General features: G+C 41.1%; 1 protein-coding gene and 1 long non-coding RNA gene across 2 annotated transcripts; one reads left to right on the top strand and one right to left on the bottom strand.

Moving 5' to 3' along the window:
- Positions 1 to 11493: 11493 nt before the first annotated feature.
- LOC109168942 lies at positions 11494 to 16554 on the top strand. Its single transcript, XR_002052137.1, has 3 exons — positions 11494 to 11958; positions 16008 to 16016; positions 16543 to 16554. It is a non-coding gene; the product is annotated as an uncharacterized LOC109168942 (long non-coding RNA).
- Positions 13798 to 18528, bottom strand: LOC109168941 (mediator of RNA polymerase II transcription subunit 20a-like). Its single transcript, XM_019317806.1, has 6 exons — positions 18420 to 18528; positions 17549 to 17661; positions 16964 to 17106; positions 16247 to 16425; positions 15697 to 15786; positions 13798 to 14637 (listed from the first exon to the last, which is right to left on the bottom strand). The coding sequence occupies exons 2-6, from the start codon at positions 17560 to 17562 to the stop codon at positions 14395 to 14397; spliced, it is 669 nt and encodes a 222-aa protein (XP_019173351.1). The 5' UTR covers positions 17563 to 17661; positions 18420 to 18528; the 3' UTR covers positions 13798 to 14394.
- Positions 18529 to 25856: the final 7328 nt, after the last annotated feature.

Raw genomic sequence — 25856 nt, 5'->3', positions numbered from 1 at the left:
GGTATGATGCAGATGTCGGATGAGTACATCGGTCCAGACGTGCTACGGGTTGGAAACGGAGCAGGTTTGGCTATCTCCCGAGTCGGTCGTACATCTCTCCCATCCGTGTCTAGACCGTTAGAGTTGTCCAATATATACATGTTCCGAGTCTGTCTGTTCCACTTTTATCCGTGCATAAATTTACTTCTGAGAACAAAGTGTTTTTTGAATTTCATAATGACTGTTTTTTTGTGAAGGACTCCACAACCAAAGCGGTTCTACTTAAGGGTCCCACGTCAGGCGGAATGTACAAGCTTCCTGTGTTCTGGTCACATCATGCGTTCGTCAGTTCCTGGGCCACACCCATTGTGTGGCACTGTAGACTTTGTCACCCTCATAAACAAGTACTAAATAAAGTTCTACAGTAGTGCCCGGTCACATCAAATAAATTGGAGTCATTGGAGTCGTGCACCGCCTGCTACCTCGGCAAATCCTCAAGATTTAAATTAGATAGGGTTCCCAACTCTAGTGAAAATGTACTAGATTTATTATTTACTGATATATGGGGCCCTTCTCCTGTACTGTCTACAAATTGATTTTGATATTTTGTGCTATTTGTAGATGACTATTCTAGATTCTGCTGGTTTTACCCATTACAGGTAAAATCAGATATATATAAAGTGTTCGAGTCGTTTCGTGTTTTGGTAGAGCGACAATTTTCGCGCTCTATCAAGTCTATTCAGTCGGATTTAGGGGGTGAGTACCGAAAACTACACACTATATTCCAAACACTCGGTATAAATCACCGTCAGTCCTGTGCTTATACGCACGAAAAAAACGGGCGTGTTGAGTGCCGGAACAGACACATTGTCGAAACCGGTCTTGCTCTACTCGCCGAAGGCAAGGTCCCGCAACAACACGGGGACTATGCTTTCGAAAGAGCCACTTGTTTAATCAACTTCCTTCCGTCATCATCTATAAACTTTGAAAGCCCATACACGCGTCTGTTTAAAACGTCACCACCATACACCTTTCTTCGTGTCTTCGGGTGCCGATGTTACCCATATCTGCGCCCATATAACAGGCACAAAATTGAGTATCGATCGGCCCCATGCATCTTCCTAGGTTACCCACCCTCCTTTAGGGGATACAGATGTATTGACTTGATAAGTGGGAAAACCTATATATGTCGGCATGTTCGTTTCGACGAAAATATTTTTCTGTTTGCAATAGGAGCTCCAAATCAAGAAGTACCACCACCAGCCCTACCATGGGCCGCTGGGCCGGTTGTAGCCCAATCCGGGCCCACCTGCGTACCGGCATCTCAATCCAGGCTCGAGCCTATACCACTGGATAGTGCCCCACCCCAGCTGGCTATAGCTCATACTACTCCGGTCCGGCGTCGTAAGGCACGAGCACAGCCTCAGAGTCGGGACCATGTCATGCGTCTTCGACATATGACTAGAGACACAGCTGAGCCATTTTTTGCGTTAAATGCAACTACTGATCCAACGTGTTATTCCCAAGCTGTGGGACATCCACATTGGCGTGAAGCCATGGATCAGGAGTTCAATGCATTGTTGCACAATCACGCTTGGCGTCTAGTGGCAGCGGAGCCACATATGAACATAATTGGTTGCAAATGGGTGTTCCGCACAAAGCGAAACGCTGATGGCTCGGTAGAGCGCTATAAAGCCCGCCTGGTCGCCAAAGGGTTTAATCAGGTAGCAGGCGAGGATTTCTTTGACACCTTCAGCCCCGTGGTCAAGCCCACCACGGTTCGTATGCTTTTTTCTCTTGCCGTGTCTCACATGTGGACACTCCGCCAACTGGACGTTCATAATGCCTTTTTGAACGGCCACCTGGCCGAAACGGTGTACATGAAGCAACCTCCAGGGTACGAAGATCCAGCGACCCCCGGACACGTCTGTCATTTACAGCGTTCCCTGTATGGTTTGAAACAGGCTCCACGAGCCTGGTTCAAAAGGTTACATGATTTTTTACTGTCTACAGGGTTCAAAGCTTCCAAAACAGACGTCTCCCTCTTTTACTACGTTGAAGGAACATCGCGAGTATATTTACTTGTCTACGTGGATGACATTATTATGATGGGTAATGCTGCATCTCTAGTGGACAATCTCCTTCAACGACTCGCCACGGCTTTTAAAATTCATGACCTGGGCAAACCGGGGTTCTTCTTGGGCATTGAAACAATCATGGACGGTGATAGTATGATTCTCTCCCAGCGTCGATATATGACTGACCTTCTGGGAAGCTCTGGAATGGTGGATTGCAAGCTACTTTCTACGCCGGCAGCAGTCACTAAAGCGGTAACTGCCTCTGACCAGCTGCATGACAACCCCACTCAGTATCGTCGTGTGGTAGGGGCCTTACAGTATCTGACTATCACGCGGCCGGATTTGTCTTATGTGGTGAATCGCTTGTGTCAATTCATGCATGCACCGACTACTTATCACTGGGCTCTCGTCAAACGGGTACTACGCTACATCAAAGGAACACTAGACTACGGCCTCCGTCTATCTCCATCCACGTCTACTGCTATACACGCTTTCTCTGATTCTGATTGGGCAGGATGTCCTGTTGACAGGAAGAGCACGAGTGGCTTTGCGGTTTATCTCGGGTCTAACCTTATATCATGGCTCTCGAAGAAGCAGCGCACTGTTGCTCGATCATCCACTGAAGCTGAGTATAAAGCTCTAGCTGATGTTTTGGTAGAAGTTACTTGGGTCATCTCTTTATTACGTGAGCTTGGGCTACATACAGGACAGCCGGCTACGTTGTGGTGTGATAATCTCGGGGCAACCTATCTCTGCGTCAATCCGGTGTTCCACGCTCGCACCAAACATGTGGCAATTGATTACCACTTCGTCCACGACAAGGTGGCCTCTGGAGATTTTGTCGTTAACTACGTCTCCACTATAGGTCAGTTAGCAGACATCTTTACTAAACCACTTCCAGCTCCGCGTTTTGCTACTTTACAGGAAAAGCTCAATTTTGTGGCTCACCAACCTTGTGCTTGAGGGGGTGTGTTAGTAATATTATTATTTGTCACAATGTCTTTATATTATATGATTGTAATTGTGTGGCTTTAGAGTAGTTGAATTAGTATAGTCTATTACTCAGGGTTTGTTAGAGTTCTGTTTTAGATATACTTTGTATTCCTATTCTATTGTTGTGTTGAATGAATCGATATCTCTAATCCGGCCAAGATGTAGATGGCTATTAGAGCCAGTTAGGTGTATACCCCTATCGGTCGGGACCGAGGGAGAGGTTTGTACCTTGATCAGTTATAACTGAATTTGAACCCCGGTGTAATCGGACAAGTTTAAGCGACATTGTGGTCGTGGGGCTTGCGCCCCGCTTGTTCGTTGATGTTGAGATTCGGTCGGGCTGTGCACGAGCGAGACCACTCTCTGAAGCAGATCTAAACTAACTTATCTCGTACTTAAGTGGTAAGGAAAACCGACCGGGCCGTCGTGTACAAACGGTCGAGCAATCACTGATCGTAGATACATTACTAAATCCCGTACACAGACGGCTAAATATTTACAACATTTAGAGAAGCATTTAACGATGGACGAGCCCACTCGCAGGTTGAGCCCCCACTCCATCTACTATTACAAAATTATACTAATGTCTAAACAAGACAAGGTTTTCCGAGTTCCACGTGCCCTCTATCAGTCTTCCGGTTGTTGTCTCCAACCTGTAAGTTCCCGGGTGCACAACGGCCATGACAATATAAGGGCCTTCCCAATTCTGAGCTAGCTTGCCCCCTTCCAACGGCTGGCTTGCTTCTTGACGCCATAAAACGTAGTCTCCCACTTGAAAGTAGCGAGGGTTAACCCGGACGTCCTTTGAGCTTTTAACTCTCTTCTGATACTCGGCCATACGCCGAGCGGCCATCTCTCTCTTTTCTTCGACCCCGTCCAGATCCACGGCCATGGAGTGTTCATTTTCCTCGGCATTGTAAGATCGCTCCCTGGCGGTCGGGATCCACGCCTCGATTGGTAACCGAGCTTCAGCACCGTAGACTAGGGCGAACGGTGTCTCCAACGTTGCTTCCCTCGGGGTCGTGCGATAAGTCCAGAGAACAGAAGGAAGCTCATCTGCCCAACTACGACCGACCGAGTGCAACTTTTTCTTCAAACCCTCCAAGATTGTACGGTTAGCATTCTCGACTTGTCCATTTCCCTGGGGGTAAGCCATTGAAGATCGGATAGAGGTTGTCCCGATCGTTGCAAGAAAATTCTGAAAGTACTGGCTCACGAACTGCCGGCCATTATCGCTGATGAGATGAACGGGAACACCGAACCGGGAAATGACATTTCGCCACAGAAACCTAGCGCACTGCTGGGAAGTGATCGTGGCTAAAGGCTCGGCCTCGATCCACTTGGAGAAGTTATCTATGGCGACGATGACGAAACGTCTCCGACCGGATAGTTGCGGGAATGGTCCCAAAATATCCACCCCCCAACGAGCAAAAGGAATTGCAGTCGTGACCGGCTGATAGAATGTGGCCGGTCGTCCAGGCATCCGAGCAAACAGCTGGCAGGTCTCGTACCTTCTTGCGAGCTTTTCACAGTCGAGCTGAATAGAGGGCCAATAATACCCGATCACCATAATACAACGAGCGAGTGATCGACTTCCTTGGTGCGACGAGCAGATGCCCGAGTGCAATTCCTTCATCACCAAATCTGCTTCAAACGAAGTCAAACAGCGCATCAGTGGGCCTCCATACGACCGCCTATACAAACGGCCTTCTTGAACCTGAAATCTTGGAGCTCTGAGCTTGGCCTTCCGGGCGCGCTGAGGGTCGTCCGGTAACCGACCGTGCTGGAGATAGTCCATGAGATCCGAAATCCAAGTTTCCTCCGCCGGTTGGATGGGTGCGACCGGCAATCGGTGGATGCTATGCCTCGCGATCATTAGAATCCGAGCAATCTTTGAGATGTGCTCTGGGGTGTCTTGTGCCAGCTTAGACAAGATGTCGGCATCAACGTTATCTAGTCGGGGAATATGTCAAATTGTGTACCCCCGGAATAAAGTAAGCTTCTCCATAGCGAGGTCCCGGTAAGCCTGTAACCGCTCACCATTCACTTCGTAATCACCTAGGACCTGCCCGACCACTAGTGCAGAATCGGTTTGAGCCCGGATGTAATCAGCCCCCAAGTCCCGAGCACATTGTAGGTCATTGACAAAAGCCTCATATTCGGCTTCGTTGTTGGTTGGATGGAACTGATACATCAATGCGAAGTACACCTTGAAACCTTCCGGGTTTGTAACCACAACCCCTCCTCCTGCTCCTTTCTTGTTGCTCGACACATCAGTGGCCAACCACCACCAAGCCGCTTCGGGGTCCTCAACCTCCGGGGGTCGGGTCTCCCGAGTGGTGCACTCGACCAAGAAATCTGCTAGAGCTTGACCTTTTATAGCTGGTTTCGGTCGGTACTCGATCGCATACTGGGTCAGCATTAACACCCACTTGACTAGGCGTCCGGAAGAAGAAACGGTTCGAAGGACTGCCCCGATCGGCTGATCGATCAATACATGGATGGCTCGTCCTTGAAAGTAGGGGCCAACTTCTTTGCAGCTATGTATAGAGCATACACTATCTTCTCTAACCGGGAGTACCGGAGCTCGGGACCATGGAGCTCATGGCTCACATAGTAGACCGGTCGCTGGACTCCCTCCGAATCTGTCCGGCATAAAACCGCACTTACAGCTCGATCGGATATGGTGAGGTAGACATCTAGCTCTTCTCTGAGCTCAGGCTTTGACAACACGATCGGAGACATCAAATATTCCTTCAACTCGTCAAAAGCCGCCCGGCACTCATCGTCCCAGACGAACCCATTAACTTTGCGCAATACCTTGAAGAATGGTAAGGCGCGCTCGGCTAGTTTGGAGAGGAAACAGCTCAGGGCTGCCAACCGGCCGGTCAATTTTTGCACCTCCCGAACGGTCGTGGGTGGTTGCATATCAAGTATAGCCTTGACCTTGGCGGGGTTGGGCCCGATTCCTCTTTTGGTCATCATGTAGCCGAGGAACTTTCTCGTTTACACCGCAAACGTGCACTTGTTGGGGTTCAATCTCAGCTGATACTTCCTCATGATCTGAAAACATTCCCGGAGATCCCGAGTGTGGTCGGCTCGATCCCGGCTCTTGACCAGCATATCATCGATGTAAGCTTCCATCGTTCAGCCTAAAAGATCCGCGAAGAGCATGTTGACCATCTAGGGGTGTTCAATCGGTTAACCGAACCGTTTTAACCGAACCGAATTAATCGAATTTTTTTTCCTTTAATCGTTAACCGAACCGAAGTTTGCTCTACCGAATTCACCGAACCGAAATTTTTTTCGGTTAATCGGTCGGTTAACCGATTAACCGAACTTTTTAAAGCTAAAATTTAAAATTCTAAAAATAACACCTAAAATAATAAATCCAATTAAAATAAAATACATATCATAATAAATTCATAACAAAATATACAAAAACATTAATTATAAACTCCAAACATCCATAACTTCAAATTAGTATTATTATTTATATATATATTAAAAACTTCGGTTAACCGTTCGGTTAACCGACCTTTCGAACCGAATTAACCGTTAACCGAAGTTTTAAAATTCCTTTAACCATTAACCGAACCGAAAAAGTTCGGTTCGAAAACGGTTAACTGAACTTTGTCGGTTCGGTCGGTTAACCGAAAATTATCCGAAGTTTGCACACCCCTATGACCATCCTCTGATAAGTTACCCCTGCATTGCGGAGACCGAACGACATCACTCGGTAGCAATACAACCCATCCGGTGTGACGAAGGCTGTCTTGCTTTCATCTTCATGGTGCATCATAATCTGATGGTACCCTTTGAATGCATCCATGAAACTCATGAGCTCGGCCCCGGCCGTCTCATCAACCATCTGATGAATACTCGGAAGCGGGTATGGGTCAAGCGGGCATGCTTTGTTGAGATCGGTGAAATCGATGCACATCCTCTAAGATGGAGGCTTGGGAACAAGAACAATATTACCACCCATTCGGGATAGATGACCGGTCAAATGTGCTCGATCGCTGCCATCTTTTTCACCTCCTCTCTAACAAACTCTCGGCGATCGGAGGATAGATGCCGAGTTTTCTGAACGACTGGTTTTGCTGCGGGATCTACAGCAAGCTTATGGCAAATCACGGTACGATCGATCCCGGGCATGTCTTCAGGCTCCCACGCAAAGATATCGGCAAATTCCCGGAGGATTGCCAGTACTTCCAATCGTAGCTCGGGGGTGAGGGCCCGACCAATTTTGATTTTCCTGTCCGGTCGTTCCTCAGACAAGGGAACTTCTTCAATCTCCTCGGAAGGCTCGGGTTGCTCCTTCCGATCACTGGTGGTTTCCTTCACAATGGTGTTCACCTGGGAAGATCCAGCATCTCGCTTGTTGACAGCCCGGGTGTAACACTTCCTCGCAGATTAGACATCACCGTGTACAACTCCAACCCTGTTCTAGATGGGGCATGGAAATGATCCCGCCGACCTTCATGATGGTCGGTCGGCCCAAGATAACATTGTGGACGCAATGCAAATTGACCCCAACGAATTCTAACTCGGTCTTCACAGATTTAGGGGGAGTACCGATTTCGACCGGGAGCCTAATTTTCCCTTCGGGGCGTATGAGGGCCCCGGTGAATCCTGACAAGGGTACGCCGACCGGAATCAGCTCTTCCTTGTCCAATTTTAGCTTCTCGAATACGTCCAAATAAAGGACATTAACACTGCTCCCCGTGTCCACCATGACTCTGTGGACATCGGTCCCCATTATATCAATCTTGACCACGAGGGCTTCCATCTCGTGGTCTCCACTATCCGGTTAGTCCTCCAAAGAGAAGGTGATAGGCTCCATCTTCTGCCTTTTTCCGATTTCACGGGAGTCTACGATCGCGACCGGGCAGCTCTCCCGGGGTCGGGTTGCGTCCTCCAAACCGCCAAAGATCACATGAATGGTCGGTTTGGATGTCGGTCGGCTACTGGATGGAGGGTCGGGGTCTTTACGGTCTTGACCCGACTGATCCGAACGTTGATGGGAACGTCTGTGATCCCTTCGATCAGCAACTTTCTTGCTCTCCTCTCTTTTGCCCACACATTTGTCAAGCTTCCCCAAATTAAGCAGGTCTTCCAAAAGTTGCCTCAATTGTGTGCATTCTTCCGTGTCATGCCCAGCGCAACAGTGATAAGCGCAATGTTTGGACTTATCTGGCCCGTCTTGTCCGGGGTGGGGTAGACAAATCAGATTGCAGGATTGGGCGTACTGCATGGCCTCCGCTGCGGATCGATTCAGTGCCGTAAACTCCCCTGGCCGGGTACGGGGTCAGGGATGGTCATCACCCGATCGATGTTTCGCCCGACAGGAGAGCTTCCCGGATGAAGTCCCGACCTCCTGCGATCACTTGACGGCGTTCGCCTCTCCGGCATTGGCGTAATCCGTCACTCGACGGAGAGCTTCCTCATAAGTGGTCGGCGGGTGGAGGATGAAATCCTGATACAAATAACCTGCCCGAAGGGAGATGTGCAGCATGTGGATGGCGGTAAGATCGTCCATCGGCTCAACTTCCCCGACAACCGCTTTTCACTTGATCAAAAACTCGGACAAGCTCTCCCCCTCTAACTGCTTGGCCTTTTCCAGGTACATATAGGGCTTTCGGATGACCCTGGAGGTCACAAACTTCCGGTTGAATTTCATTGCCAGGGTGGCAAAGTCAGCGATGGAACTCGGTTGAAGTGACCTAAACCATTCCGCCGCCCGATCGGTGAGCGTGGAATAGAAAGCCCTGCACATTACAGCGTCAGACACGCCCATCATCAACATGTTGCCGTAGTAGGTGTTGACGTGAACCTCAGGGTCTGTACGCCCATCATACTCTTTGTTGCCAGGGACTTGCAAGTCGAGCGAGTAAGGCTGGGCCATTATCTCCGCCGTGAAGGGTGTCCTCAATAGGGAGGCTGATTGATCGGACGGAGGCCTCACAGCGTGCTCGTGTTGCCAACGAGTAAATTTTGCCCGGAGCTCGTTGAGAATTTCTCGGGTCTCATCGTGCTCAACCATCTGGGCTGGTTCCCGAGCGCGGCGTCGCCGATGTGATTTGGACCCACTATGCCCAGACGACCCCTCCTGACTGGCTGCTCGCATTGGCGAATCTACCGAGCGCCTGCTCGGGTCCTGCGGTCCCAATCTCTGCCGCATTGCTGGACGGAGCCGCTCGAATGCCATCGCCCAGTTGGCTTCCAATTCCGGGTCTTCCGCCCGAGCCTGCACCTCCGGTTGCACCTGAGAAGCCTGTCGTGGTTCCTCCATGGCCTCGGCACCCTGCGACCCTAACCTCGAACGAGCCGAGCGCCTAGCCAGGGTGGCGGGCTAAAGCTCCGGCTCGGTCGACCTGGTCGGGTAAATCGGAGGAGCGGAAGCTGGAGCCGTGTGCACAGGCATGTATTGCGGGTAACCAGTCGGCGGTGTATAGTACATTGGTGTGCCGGGCCAATACCCATACTGTGGAGGAGGGACCGGGTATGGATATTGCACGGGGAATGGATACTGCGGACCGGGAGGTGGATACCCCGGTTGGATGTAATTAACCGGTTGCTGGGCGACCGGGTTCTGGGTCAGCGGATGAGGTGGTAATAGGTTGAGGTTTAGATCGACGGTCTGACCTTGGTATTGAGTGTGTTGGTAGTCGGATGAACTGGCTGTATCGGCTTGCTCATCCTCGGCCATTTGGTACATATAAGGATACATAGTGATAGACGGAACCGGTACTCGTCAAACGTAACTTTCGTACTCGGGTCCCCACAGACGGCGCCAAAATGATAGTATAAATTCCACGTAATGCGGTCAAGGTAGTAGACGCGATCAAGTCAAAGCAAATAAAGTCTTGTTATTGATCAGCAAAGGACCTAATACAATCTAAAATGACTATTCCGAGGGCCGACTGACAGCGGTCGGGCAGCTCTGTAAATAGCCTATCGATCGTCTCAAAAGTCCCTCACACTGTAGCCGCCGCGGGTATTTATAGCCACGGGCATGTAACCATCGTAGCACCCACGTGTCTTCACCTAGCGGGCCCTGCCTGTCAACGTGTAACGTTGCCACGTACTTCTTCTCGGATCTCTCGTTCAAGGGCTATCAACCGGGTGTTGAAGATTTCGGTCGGGAGATACACCGGTCGGGTTCGACCGACTTCCTTCAGGAATATCCGACCTGTAAACCTGCACAAACAACAAGAAAACACGTGGCATGTCGGTCGGGATATACCCTACCATACCCGAATAAACTTTTTCAATTAGCTTTTGGAGAAAAGAAATTATACCAAACAGCTATCGGCTAACAGATAATTTACCAAACACCTTTCTACAATCAGCTAATGTTATCAACTAGTTATACCCTCTAATTAACCCAATCAAGTAGTAGCCATTTACCAAACAGGGCCAATATCTACGAAATTTTGGCTTCGCTCCACTATGGAAAATAACCTTCTAGACTAAAAATCAAATAGGGGTCTACTAAAATTACATTTTTGATTCATCAAAACAATTACACTTTATTCCTTTAATATATTCTCTTATCATATACATATTTAGATAAATTTATAGAGAAAATTTATATAATTAAATTGATTTATTACTAATTGTATTTCATATATATTATAATTACAATAATATGAATAATAACTAAGAGAAATTTCAGCCAAATAAAAAAATATATAATTTTTTTGAACTTCAACCAAATATTAAAAAATTATTACTCCAGTATTATTTTTAGGAAAATTATTTACATGAGAAATGAGAAATTTCAAATAGTGTTATTCCCTGAGTAATTTTTATTCCCGCCCTAAAACTCCGCAACCTCTTCTGACTTCCATATAGACCCCGATTGACATTTGTGTTTTCTCCACTTGCCTCATTTGTGTTTTTTTCTCTCTCTGGCTCCTTAAACTTTTTACAAATTCCAAATCTACTAAAATGGTCAAATTTTATCTTGTTCAAGGCTATTTGCTGAGGAGAATTGCGGAATCAATGAAGGACTTCATAGAGAACGCTAGGTTCACCTGTTCATCAACAAGTGTAACCATGATCGGGAAGGACACTTCGGCCGTGTGCAGTGTTGATATGCTCCTTCTATCTCAGGGGTTCAGACGATACAGTTGTGATACAGACTTTTACCTGTCGCTTAACATCAAGGACATGGCTAAGATAGTTCAAATGTGTAGGCAAAGAGGACGCCATCTCGGTTGAGGTCAACAATGGCATAGGTGTGATCACTTTCAAAGCTATAAGCCCCGGTAAGTTATATTACTTAATTTTAGCTTTATTTGTTGATTATAAACTTGAAAGTACGTATTCAAATTTGCCTTTACAATCTGTGGTTTATTTGACTGATTTGTTTTGTTTTTTTTTTTTTTTTAAATTTTATTTTATTTTATTTAATGCAATTGAGTTTAGCTGAGGATAAGATAACTGAGTTCCAGATGAAGTTTATTCACTTTGAGAGAGATACGCAATCACCAATCTAGTAGAAGATTATCAAGCCATTGTTAAAATGCCTTCTTCGGAGTTCTCTAAAATCTACAAATTTCTCTCAACCATTGCCAAGAGAGGTAAGTTGTGTTGAGACTTAACATTTGATTTCATATTCAGTGGATTCTACTTTGTGACTATAGTTGAATTGTTCTATGTCATAATAACATTCCCGAAGAGTTAATGTACATCAGTAATTATGCTGATTTCTGTTGTTACGTATGGATTAGGATTTGAAACTGGTGAAAGTAAAATTTAGTCGGCACTTATATGAATCAAATTGTTTTTAAAGCCTTGTAAGGACAGTGAGAAGCGGGTGGCGTCGAGTTTACATAATTTAGTAATCAAATTCATGTATAGAAGCCCTGCCATTGAAGGCAGGGTTATATCAACTGTAGTGTACACAAACATGGTGAATAAACATGTTCAGGTTCTTCATTTGGATATCACTTTTTCTGTTAACATGTTTAGTAAGCGCGTGTTTCTGCAGTTGCTATCTCTATGGACAACGAATGTGTACATTTCAAAACAAATGGTTTTACTGGACATGCAGATGTGCTATGCAAGCAAAATGCCACAGTGGTCAAGGTAGGATTAGGTTGAATCTTTGTTTGTGAATATTGTTGGAGTCCTTAAAATGTGCTTTTATGTGTTATATGTAGACAAAGGATGCAACCGTTATAAAATTGATTGCGCTAGTGACATATGAATTACCAACCCAAAGAATGATACCGCTCCGATATCACTTTCTATCAGAGCTTAATCAATGATAATTTAGTAGAAGATTATCAGGCCATTGTTAAAATGCCTTCTTCAGAGTTCTCTAAAATCTATAAATATCTCTCAACCATTGCCAAGAGAGGGTAAGTTTTGTTGAGACTTAACATTTAATTTGATATTTAGTGGATTCTACTTTGTGACTATAATTGAATTGTTCTATGTCATAATAACTTCCACGAAGAGTTAATGTTCATCAGTAATTATGTGATTTCCCTTGTTACGTATGGATTCGTTGGCTCGACTCGCCATTCGCTGGCAACCTCTCGGACACCTCGTCTTGGCTTGTAAGTACGACTCGAGGAGCGACCGTTCTAAGTCTTAATTCATCAATTACGGAATTCATTTTGAATTACAAAATTAATTCTCAGGGTGTGGTCTGCTGTTACAGGGGTTACATAACTGATTTAATATCAATTTTAATGCCATGAATTAAATGCTATTTAATCCTTCAACTCCTATATAAGTTATAGTTGAGCATGTGATTTGACATATTGAAATTTGTAGCTTTTCCCTCTCGAACCCTGCTCTTTTTCTTTCTTGCCATATGTGTTCTTCCAACGCTCTACTTCGCCGGGTTCTAAGTTTGAATGCACAAAACTTAGAACCGTAGTACGTTTTATCCTGAGAAACCAAAGCTACAATGCTCCTAGCAGTTTTAAGGGGTAGCAAATAAGGTTTTAAGGAAAGAGTGCTTTGCTCGACTCGTACTAACCCCCTACCAGAAAATCCACCCGTCCCTGTGATTGTAGGCCCGACTTGGATCCTTCCTTTCTTATCGTTTTCAAGTAAATGGGATTATGTTTTAAACATTTTTTTTGAAAGCAATAAACAGCTAGCATATATTAACTCAAAAGAGCAAGAACAAAGTCAGGTGGGACAGAGTCCCAGTACATAAAACTAGCCTGGCCAGAGTCCTGCGAAGCTAAAGTATGCACAATCAAATTTAATTGTCTAGGAATCAAAAGTAAAGAACAAGAATTAAACAATGACATAAGCCGTAAACACTCGTCAATCACAATTCACAATCCCACCATAGGATCTCGGCTTAGCAACCATAGTGGTAACAAAGCAATGCAGAACCGAGCAATCAGTGTGTACAACCATTGTAGTACACTACATATTGCGTTTAGCTAGCGCATGATCCGCCTGAGTTTTGGTATATTATAAATTCATTTTTAAGTAATACATTAAAATTGAACTTGCAATACATTAAAATGAATTTACTAAAATAAACATGTAATACAATAAAAATGAACCTACAATATACTAAAATTAAACATATATGTCAACGGTTCAACTTGGAATGTAAACCATGATCCACAGTATTAACGGTTGCTAATTGCATATCCGGGATTAACTCCCTAACCTCATCACAAGAGGTTATGTAAATAGTGGTTTGCTGATTGTGTATATAAATGATGTAGAAACAAGTTGTTTTTATTAAGTGTATCCTAAGATTGAATTCAAAATGTTGTTATATTTTTTGAATCATCAGTCCTCTTTGGGGGAAGTGAAAGCAGCTCAAATAAAAGATACAACAGTGCAGAAAACAAGATTAGCCTTGTTGGATATGCATATTTGAAGCTGCTTGGTTAGACATGTACAACTGTACAAGTCAGTACCCTTCAAAAAAGAGCTATGATCCTCCTAGCTTGAACAATGAAAGATCTGTGTTATAATCTAATATTGGGCCATCAATACTATGGGTAGACACAAAGTGGACCGAACATGCTCTGATATAATGTTATAATCTAAGATTGGGCCAAGATCACTCAATTAATGTACATGGGTCAAACCACACTAAAATATTGAATGATTGAATCCAATCAATTAGCTAGTCTAACCCATGACCTGATAAACTCATATGTTCTCCCTTATTTTTTTCAAGGTGGGACTCTTAACAATCTGAAACCAACTTCGGGCTTTTATAAAAGAGTGATAGTTACTATCAATCTATGCTTGAATCCCCATTGAAATGCAAAAGAAGGTTCATACTCAGATTGTACAAACACAACATCTAAGAAGACTACATGGAACAAGGATCTTGCCTTGTCTAGTTTCTCATCTGGGCGGCTGACTGAGCTGTGGCTATCATTTGAGCCATGATACAAGCATACTGAACAGCTGTGTGTTGAGAAGTATACTGATCGGGAAGGCCAAACTCTGTGAAGTTTGGTTCGATATGCATAAAATGACCTGGTAATGATCTCTTTGAGAGAGCATCCTTCCAGATATCAAAGAACTCGCCCATGATTTGGTGTGATGTTTCCCATGAAGAAATGGGAAGATACTCCATCTGTAAGAAAACAAACATTATGCTTATTGGTAATCTGCCAGCCATCTACCACTTAAACCAAAATAATCTCGTTTCCTTTGATTTGACTTGATCCCAGCAATTACTCTTTAGGCCCGGAAAGAGATATAACTTACCACTAAACTATACACCTGAACTACCACTTAAAGATTACATAATTCATTTTGTTTTCTTCTCTTAGTGGAATATATAATTAAACTGATGTACTTGAGTTAGCACACCAATTCAAACTACTTATTCTATATTCTAGTTTTTATCTACATCGTTCTTAAATCACATAAGGATTACATTATTACCTTTTCTTTAATCCCAATACACACATGAATTGACCTCCAAACAGGAATTCTTATTTGTACTGTGGACATTCTCAACTATTCTCTTTGCCCTTGGCAAATATATGGAAAATACTATGTGGACTCTCATTTTTTACTCCCAAGTTCTACTCTCACTTTCAAATTCTTGATGTAGACATTTTTCTTGGGATCCACATGATAAAAATAGCTTATCTATGTTTGCCACATCATGGAGTAAAAGTGAGAGAGTAGAATTTGGGAGTACATGTAGTAGAACTCCTAATATATATGTAACACTATTCCTTTTTTGTGTAGTTTTTAATGCCAAGAGTCATAAGCACTTGAAGATCTCAACTCCAATAAAAGTACAATGTCAGTATAGTTACTGTTTCAGACTTTCAGTTATCACCATTAGCAGAAAAATATATTTAAAATTTCCCACAAAGCTGGGTTTAAGAAAATATGGTCAGAAACAATAGACAAAATTGTAGAAGTATTCCCTTTTTATTTTTATTTTTTGGAATGTGGGAAGACTAAAAGGAATCAATTCAAAGAAAATTCATAGTTCCAAACTGGCCTAAACTCATCTCCCAGGAAATCAAAGAAAAGGTGACCAAGACAACCTCGAATACGAACCCCAAGTCAATGGGTTCAGGAATCAGGATATAACCCAAAAAGTATGTGCAAGAAAGAAAGAAAGAAAGAAAGAAAAAAAAAAAAAAAAAAAAAAAAGAAGGAAAATGTGTACCTCCATAACTATTCCCCTCAAGCTCTCAGAGTGGATTGGGACAACTTTTCCCACTCGCAGCCGGAAGTCACCAAGTTGGTATTGAAACCCCTGAATATAATAAAGATACCTTAGCAAGAAAGCCAAAAATTGTATGAACTAATATAGAACAGATGTGAAAATATGCAATGGGTCTCATTAAAATAAAATACAATAAAATAAGACAATGAAAGAGTGGCAAATGAGGCAACAAATTGTTTGTAAATTTCCTTTGCCATGCTTACACAACGGAACTTGCTCAAAACGATAAAACCGTTCTCCAGCCTATTTAGTATTTGTTTGTATTATTAAGTTACTCAAATGAGGACAATACAGTATTAGGCCTTGTGAAAAAGTAATAAAAGCAAGTAGTCATAGCCTGGCTATCAATCCCACACCAGTTCTGCCAGGGTGAATCATGTGCACCTAATAATTAAATGAATTTATTTTTTAAATGTGCTTTTCAATTCAATCATAGATTTTGCGACACAATGAGAAATTTGGAGTTCATGAATTGCACAATCCAAGCTACCTCAAAATTAAGTGCAACCCGAGTTTTATAAGACTGAAGCTTCTCCATTATGTTCTGAATTGATGATTCCGCTTCCATAACTAGCCGTTGCCCTCTAATGACAAAGTAATACTTGTCAGGCTGCTCTTGAAGTGCAATCCCCCAAAAGTCACGCGGAAATTCATTTGCATTAGCTATGTCTGGTAAGGAAAACCAGTAAAAAAAAATTACTAGAGCACATAAAAAAACTTATAGACAAATATGTTTAATAGTTTCAGAAAATGCAACTGCATAATTCAGATAGAGATTGAAACAAGCATGGAAGCAATTATCTCTAGTACTAGTATGTAGCATATATAAAATGTTACTTCCTAATATGCTATTTTCCATTCTAATCTTTTCACAATATTCTCTCCTAAATTGTGAATCCATTTATTATCAATAAATGAATAAATAAACCAAATTGCCATATTCATTTAACGCTGCAATTTTGCGTAAAACTTCAAAAGCAGAATTACAGATTCTTTAATGTACACAAATAATTAAATCTCTCACACATGTTTTGGTTTTTTTTCTCTTTCCTTTAAAGGGTTGGGGTGTTGGATCTGTCAAAAATTGAATTTTGTTTTTTTACAAATACCATTTTCATTTAATACACATATCTATATGATTATTATACGGTGCAATAATAAGAAAGATCACTTTTGTGATCAAAGTGTGAAATAGAAAAGCCCTAACCTTTGAGCATTGGCTTGTAGAAGCTTAGAGTAGCTTTCCACCTTCCTTCCTTGACTCCATTAATGCCTTCAACACACTGAGAAACCTCAGTCAGGATTTGGGTGTTCACTGTTGTGCCAGCATTTGGTTGCCAGTGCAAAACCCTAGCAATAAACAAACAAACACTTTACTACATACAGATATCGTTAGAATCTCTGAGATTGGGTTGAGGTCACTCGACTGGGTTGTAATGCACATGGGTCAAACCACACTAAAAGATTGAATCCAATCAATTAGCTAGTCTAACCCAATAACATTATAAACCCATAAGTTTCTCTCTTATTTTTTAATGTGGGACTCTTAACACACATATACAGAGAGTTGTGTAACGCAAAATGAAGCTCATCAAAATGACCAGAAAATAAACAAGCAAACCCTTACCCAGATACAGATAGTGGCATACATGTACACATTCACACATAAACCAAAACACAGTTATCGGCATACTCAATTGAAGCCAATCGAGATAATAAATCAGTGAAAAGCTTGATTCCATTTCAGAAGAAGAAAAATAAAACTGGATAAATAAAACAGTAAAATAGATACCATTTGATTGGCATAATGGATATCAGAAAGCTCGAGCTTTGATCCGTGAATTGACTGCTCTTTTTTGTTGTTGGAAGCCTCTGTGTCTCTGTGTCCAGGCAGTACAGAAATTCCTGTACAAGCGGAGGCGAAGCCAGGAAAAAACTTGAGTAGGGGCAAAGTTCAAGCAATTCAAAAAAGTCCATGACAAAATATCAGACGCCAATAAAACGATTCAAAAAATATACTTCGTATTCCGTTACATAATAATTTACAAATTACCAATTGCATTACCAATTAATTGAAAATAAACAATTAAAAATTCACCACTCCACAATTCCTCTTCTTTCTATTTTGCAATCGATCTCTGATTATCCCAATTAAATTTTTTTCTGGCTTCAGGTTAATTCTAGCGTCTTCATAGTGTGAACTATTGAATAGTAAACAAAGAGGAAAGACTTGAACAATGAATAGTAGACAACAATAAAAAGAGTAATAGACAAGAATGTAGGCAGGCAGAGTTTGTCCTTTCTTTTGTTCTCAAATCTTGTTTATGTAACACACACACACATCATATATATATATATATATATATATATGATCATTTCAATTTTCACTTCCCTAAGACAAATGTTGCTATAATAAATACAGTATCCCAGATCTATGATCTCAGAAGATTCCAAAGTCGGCCTTTCGAGAAGTGCCATTTGGCATGAAGTATTGAAGTCAAAACATAAACATCAAAGGAATTTCACAATTCACAATTCACAATTCATATATTATAAATAAATTTCACCAATTAATTTTAACAATTGACAAATATAATAAGAAAAATTCATACAATATTTAGGGACTAATGGAATTAGTACAGGTTTAACTTCGAAATTTCGAACCTGAGGAGGCGAGGAGCTGCTGCTTCACGACTGACGACGGAGCTGTAGTCTGCGATCGCGCAGAGGCGGCGGTACGGCGGAGCTGCTGGCTCGCTGCTGCGGCGGACTGCGGGCTATGGCGCACTCTACTCGCTCTGAAGAGTGAAGACGGAGTAGGCTGAAGGTGTGAAGCAAAACACACACAGCGGGAAAAGTTCTCCAGGATACAAATATCTACAAATCTAATCTATCTAATCTATCTATCTAAAGCCACTATACTAGAGTATTTCAAAAAAAAAAAAAAAAAAAAACCACTATACTAAGGTTTTTTTGGATGGGAAAATGGCACTTTTTCCCTAATGTTATTTACTTATAACACATTTTTTATATGTTGTTTATGTAATCATTTTATCCCCTCAATTATTTTTGAAATGACTATTTTTCTTCTTCCCCATTAAATAAGTGTTAATGCGGTTAAATATGAGGGTAAAAATGGCAAATTATACCTGGCAAAAAACGACGTTGTTTTGAACCTTTTCGTGTGTCTGCTGTTAACTCCTTAACAAAAATTTCATGTTCGAATGTATAGAATTGTATAATAGAATACACATAATTTTATATTTGAAAACACAGAATTTTATACCTGAAAACATAGAATTTTAAAACTGAAAATTCCCATGTTTCGAATGTACAAAATTATATAATAGAATGAACATAATTTTATACCTGAAAATACATAATTTTATAACTGAAAATTCTCATGTTTCGAATGTACAAAATTATATAATAGAATGTACAGAATTATATAATAGAATGCACAAAGAATTTTATACCTGAAAATACAGAACTTACTAAAACGACGTCGTTTTGGGAGGCGCCCGCGCACATTGCTATGTGCGCCCTGGTGCACGGTATAGCGATTGGGTAAGGATGGACGACCCCACCCAACGCCCTAATATACTCTAGTACTCTACGACCTAATTAGTAATTACAGAGTTTCCCTTAGTCCTCTACGCCCTAATTCCAGAGTTTCCCTTAGTCATTATTGATGCGGTAAAATGCACAGTTATATTGCAAACCAAAGTCATTACTAAATACACATAAATTCACTTGCTTTCCTTCTTTTATTATAAAATGCAAAATACAACCATTTCCCAAAAATTACATGGCATTTTGTACATAACCTCCAAATCACATTATTGTCTATCATAAAAAACAAAATATGATTTAAGCACATCAGTAATTTTTGCACTTCTAATTGAAGTCAGAATATATAAAATAGAAGTGCAGACCAAAAAAAAAAAAAAAAGTTGACCAAAATTCCATAATGCATTAAAAAGTTGTATCCAAAATACATTCATTAAATATTCTATTTTCTAATGACTTCTGAAATATAATGTTGCTTCCTATTGGCTTTGTTGGAAAAAAATAGCTTAAAATTGCATAAAATGGCATGTTAAGTGGTTATTTTATGGTACAATTATCAGTGGGGTCCACTTCCGAAATGAGTCGGGTCAAAGTGAATTCGGGTTCTTCGTATTGAGACGAAGAGATTGATATATTGTACGCTCAAAACGGATAATGGGTGAATGAGATATCGATTCTCAAAAAACACACATTGAGTTGGAAAAATGAAGGGAAAAAGTAAAGCTTTTGTCACACATTGGTTTGGGAAGAGGATTTGTCCCACTATTTTTCAAGAGCTCTTTTAAGGCTTATTGAATTGTATAGCCTAGAGGTTCTCTCTCTTGCGCGTGTGCGCAACTGGCACCTGTGGTGCATCTGAAGTTGCGGCAGTTCGTGAGCGGTGCACGTCTACCGGAAGGGTACATTTCAGCTGTTACGGATTTAATTTCATATTAAATCCAATTTTAAATTACATAATTAATTCTCAGGTTAGTGGTGTTGTTACATGGGTGTTATTAGTCATTTTGAATGCTATTGAATTCCTTCAACCCTATATAAGAGAGGGTAGATGCAGCAGATTTTACACAACACAGAAATCATATTTTTTCTAGCCTCAAAACTCTCTGCTTCTACTCTCTTCTTAGCTTAATTGTGTTCATCTCGTTGCTCTAGTTCGCCAGATTCCTTGTTTGGGTGCTCAAACATTGAATCGTAGCAAGTTTTATCCTGGGAAGCATACGCTCAATGCTCCTAGCACTTGTGGGATGTAGCAAATAAAGTTTTAAGGAAAGAGTGATCGCTTTACTCTTGCTAAAAATCCTACACCAAACACGAGCCAATCTCTTCATCTTTCCTTCCCTTTTTCTACAGGAAAATAATAATTTTTTTGTGGGATTATTATTTGTTTACACCAACGGAGTTCCAACAGGCTTTCCTTGGCTGCTTACAAAGATCAGATATTTGAATGCGCATAGCTGCATTGGCTATCTACAGATGGAGGTTGAGAGCTACTAATTGCCTGCAAATTGTTAGCTTGATATTTAACAAACTGAACTAAAGATTAAAGGTTATTATACTGAAAATTCTGCTAATGATAAGTAACCTTACTTCATGTTGGTGACCATATTGCATCAATGGAAAGTTCAGATCTCCATAAAATTGCTGTTGAACTTGCTGAACTACCACTGGAATTGAATTCTGATATCCATGAAATTGTTCAGCTACCATTGAAATTGAATTCTCATCTCTATGGATTTGTTGTTGAACTTGTTGAGAACTCTACATGCACATTAAAAGATTAAGTCAGTTTATAGTACACTAGAAAAAATGTTTGAGAACTTAACAAATGTTATACCGATGTTGTAGGGGTTTTATTTTTGTTACAAGTGGATTTGTTGTGGCCTGTTTTTCCACACACTAAGCACCTCTTTTTCTGCCCCTTCTTCCCCAATTCTGTTGTGGACTTGCTGGTTTCTTTCTTTGATTTATCTCTTTTTTTTCTGAGTTTCTTAGGTCTACTAGGTTGTGCTTTGTATTTGGGAGGAAGAGGTGGTGGTAAATCAGTTTTTTGCCACATTTCAGAAGAAGTTATGGGCATGATAACATGCTCATAGGTGCTAAGATATGATTCTACTGTGTAACAATGGTGTGTATAATCCTCTGGTGAACCCCCTTCCCACCAAATGGTTGAAATGGCATGAGCATATGGAATGCCAGTTAAATCCCATCTTCTACAACTGCAAATATGTTTGCTTAAATGCACCTTAAACAATTTGACATTACCATCTTCAATTTGGAACATACCACCAATGGATTTATAAACTCTCATTTAAGTTGCTTTATCTTTATTTTTCTCAATTATCTTCATAATTTTTGGACATATTTTAAAGGGAAGAGATCTCATCTTATCTCTATTGGCCTGCATTCTGGTCATTAGGTGAATTCTCAAAGATTCTAACATCGTCAAGATAGGTTTATCCCTTGCATTTAATATAGAACTATTGTAGGATTCACATAAGTTATTCAATAACATGTCACACTTAATAAAAGTGTTGAAAAATACTCTACAATAATTGTAACACCCACTTTTCTTAAACCTTATTAACAGAGTTAATCCTTGAAAGATAAACTAAGCTAGCGGAATAAACTTACTAAACAAACTTAATAGAGGTGTCACCGCCACAATCACCCTTCACGGTAATTGCACAGGCAAAGGTTAAACAAACTAAACCAGTCAAGTCTTACTAGCATTAAAACAAACTAGGGGATAAGACCCCGGTGTCCAGCACCATCAAAACAAAAGGGTGATACAACTACAAGTCTCAAAAACATCCAACATGAGTTTAGACTACAAATAGCTATCTATGCTAATCTAGTCTAACTCGTACTCTCTCACGAACTGGGCCCACCTGAAAGGGGTTAACAAACAACAAACTCAGTTTATCAAATATCTCAATAGACAAGCTCATGCTAACAAACAACTCAAAAGCAAGCTCATGCTATCATGTAACTAATAAAGCAATCTCATGCTATCATATAACTCATAAAGTAATCCCATGTTATCATATAAAATACACTATAAGTCATGCTTCTTAACTCACTTCCATGCAACATGTGCAAAACAAGTGAAAGGTAAAACCAAGATGCAATAGGTATAGATATATACTCTCACGCTAAAAAATGTATACTTTTTCTGTGGAGGTTACTTAAAGTCACAATGACTCGCTTTTATTTACTTTCTTTAGAGTCACGTCGACTCGCATTCTTTAGAGTCACAATGACTCGCTTTCTTTAGAGTCGCAATGAATCGCTTTCTCTTCTTGTGCGAGGCAGGTACTCCGCCGTAGCGAAGTCCTAGCGTACGGTGCAATCTCGTGCATCCGCCACATTCGTATCTACGGAACCTCTAACTCGTGGGGGAGGTAGGACCTTCACACTCGTGAATGGAACTAAACATGCTCGGCAGTCTAGCCGGCTTAATACTCAACTCGCCCACAGAACCACTCTCTTGGTTCTTAATCTTTCTTTCTTGCTTGCTTTCTCTGGGGAATCAGGTATCGTACTTTTAGTGTGCACACACCCTAACCAGGATTCCAAGCCCGACGGGTAGTCTCCAACCTAGTAACGCGGGAATATCGACCTTGTTACTTCTAAATATCTGTCGGCTCGCAATATCCGTTTCTCTTCTCAAAATTTCTTTCTTTCTCTTTTCTTCCGAAAGGACATAATCCTAACGGTCCTCCAAAATACTATTTTCCTCAAAGTAGATAGTTAACCTATATATCTCATGCAACTTCTTTCTCATGCAATTTCTTTTCTTATGCAAGCTCATGCATATAAATATCAAACAACTTCTCTTTCTCACAAATTGGAAATCAAATTATCATGCAACTTCTAAATGCAACTAGATAATAATTTTTCCAAAATAGATATAAGTTTTTGAAAATAATACTTAGACTCACACTGGCCACTTATGCATTTTAAAACCTGATATGCTCAAATATGCACTTTACTATAAAATATGCTTCAAAACTTCTTTCACTGTGAACTCTCAATAATTGCCTAAACATGCTTATAAAATCATAACTTAGCAAATATTCTTTGGCAAACACTTAGCAAGTATTCAACATACACACGCACTCAAAATACTCAACAAAACTCATTCACTGTAATCTAGTATTCAAGAAAACATGCTCTGCACACTTCAACATTTAATATTCTTGGCAAAATTCTCAACAAGTCATAATAGACATCTAGGCATGTTTTTCTAACATAACTCATCAAATATTGATCATATTTCTTAATCTAACAATCATATAATTGTGATGCTTCTCAAACAAATAGCCAAGACCAAACACTTGACATTTTCATTCACTATAAATTCTTCCAGACAACTTCTGTAGCATAATGCTTCACAAATTCAACTGTAATATATTCATTTCTACTCCAAAATCAACTAAATCAAAATCTACTAGTGCGTCGTGACGATCCGAGTGTCCGAGCCTCAAGGGCCCGCGAGTCCCGGTCCGAAACGACACGTAGCTGAGCCATAAGGACCCGGCCTGTAACACCCCGTGTTACGGACTTTAATCCCGGATTAATTATTTAATTAACTCCGTTAATAATAATTAAATAGGATTTAATTTGGTTAGGGTTCCCTTGAATTAATTAATGTGGTACACCATGGATCGTGGACCCTTGCCTAAACTAGAGTCTTAAGCCTATTAGGAATAAAGAGAGTAGACCTTTTACTAGACAGATTCTAATTAGGAATCCTAGACCCATAGTTATATTACACGAAAATATTCCCAAGAGATTCCCCACCACCAAGCCTAGGGAGATCAATCAGAGGGAAATCTTAGAGAAGAACCTTAATAGTCAAGGGATGACTAATTAAGGCTGTAACACCCCCTAATTTCCATGCTAAATTAAACCTTAAACATGCAGATAAATAGCCAAAACATCATACACAGCGGAAGACTAAATAGGGATTCTATAAATAGGAAATAAAATGGTGTTATGCCACGCCCACCCAAAGCTGAACGCACAGGCGAAACATCTGCATAAATCCACAATCTAAATTCATTCAGAAACAGGAGTACTAATATCTAACATTAGCACACAGGCCACAACGTCTCAAAATAAAGGGATCTAAGCTAACAGGTTCTAGACCGCGCTCTCGTCTACTCATCACCTGAAAGAAACACATAAAATATGGGACGATGCCCGGTCAGCGAATAATGCTGGTAACCCACCAATACATGTGAAATATCATACATAGATAGGATATACATATGTAAAATCATTTGCGAAATGGAATATATATATATATATATATATATATATATATATATATATATATATATATATATATATATATATATATATATATATATATATATAAGTTCAAAACCAAGAGCAGAAGTTAACACAAAACTCTAAGAACTCACAACAAAGACACGGGAACACATCCCAAGACCACAAGAAGTAATAACGACTCACAAGAACGGCTCAAGGCATAATCTACCATCACACAGTGAATTAACACCCGACGTGCATAACACAAGAGAGTAAAGACACAACTGTAACACCCCAGATTTTTGAAACTTTTTAAAACTTATATAATAAAGGTAATACTATTATTAATACCGAAATAGAGCATACTAAACATCAGAGTTTGGGGTGCTATGCCACATCTGAGCTGGAGAACTCAGATGCACAGGCTATACTAACTAAATATCCTCAAGGTAATGTCAATACATCATCATGGCATGCAGGCCGAAAGGAAAACTATTTATCTACGCTTCGATTCTCTAGCGCGCTCCGGAGTCTACTCATCTGTGCCTAAAAGCCAAATATATCTGTTCAGCGAATAATGCTGGTAACCCACTCCAACGCGTTAAAATACAATATAGGTATATATATATATATATATATATATATATATATATATATATATATATATATATATATATATATATATATATATATATATATATGAAAACCATTTTGAGGTAGGAAGATATATACTTAGGAGACTCTAGCTTTAAAATCAGGAATAGACTCAACAAATAGGGATAAGCACATTCAACGATTATAATCAAGCATAAAAAAGATACCATTCTATATCTTAAGGTCACAGTTTAATTTCACTTGATTCATGTCATCTTTCAACCAATCATCCCTATCATATAAGCACACTTTGGTGGCGCCACGGGACCAATCGCATGCCCATACATGAGGGTTAGCGCATATAGCGCTAACACAGCCCCACAGCACCCTACCTCATACCGCGACATGAGGAGATTGACCGCAGCCAACCGTTTAGACCGTTGACGAGCTCAACGGCGGACCACAGTCCTACACACCGTTGACGAGCTCAATCGGTGGATCGCAGCCGACCATAGCCCTACACACCGCTGACGAGCTCAGTCGGTGGACTATGGCCTTCCTCGTGGACTGTAGCCCTACACACCGCTGACGCGTTCAGTCGGTGGACTACAGCACACGAGGCCCACTTGGTGGACTGCAGCCCTATACACCACTGACGA

Source organism: Ipomoea nil, unplaced genomic scaffold, assembly GCF_001879475.1.
Source record: "Ipomoea nil cultivar Tokyo-kokei standard unplaced genomic scaffold, Asagao_1.1 scaffold3238, whole genome shotgun sequence".
Taxonomy (NCBI): domain Eukaryota; kingdom Viridiplantae; phylum Streptophyta; class Magnoliopsida; order Solanales; family Convolvulaceae; genus Ipomoea; species Ipomoea nil.
The sequence above is the reverse complement of the archived record's forward strand: the minus strand, read 5'-3'. Positions and strand labels throughout refer to the sequence as shown.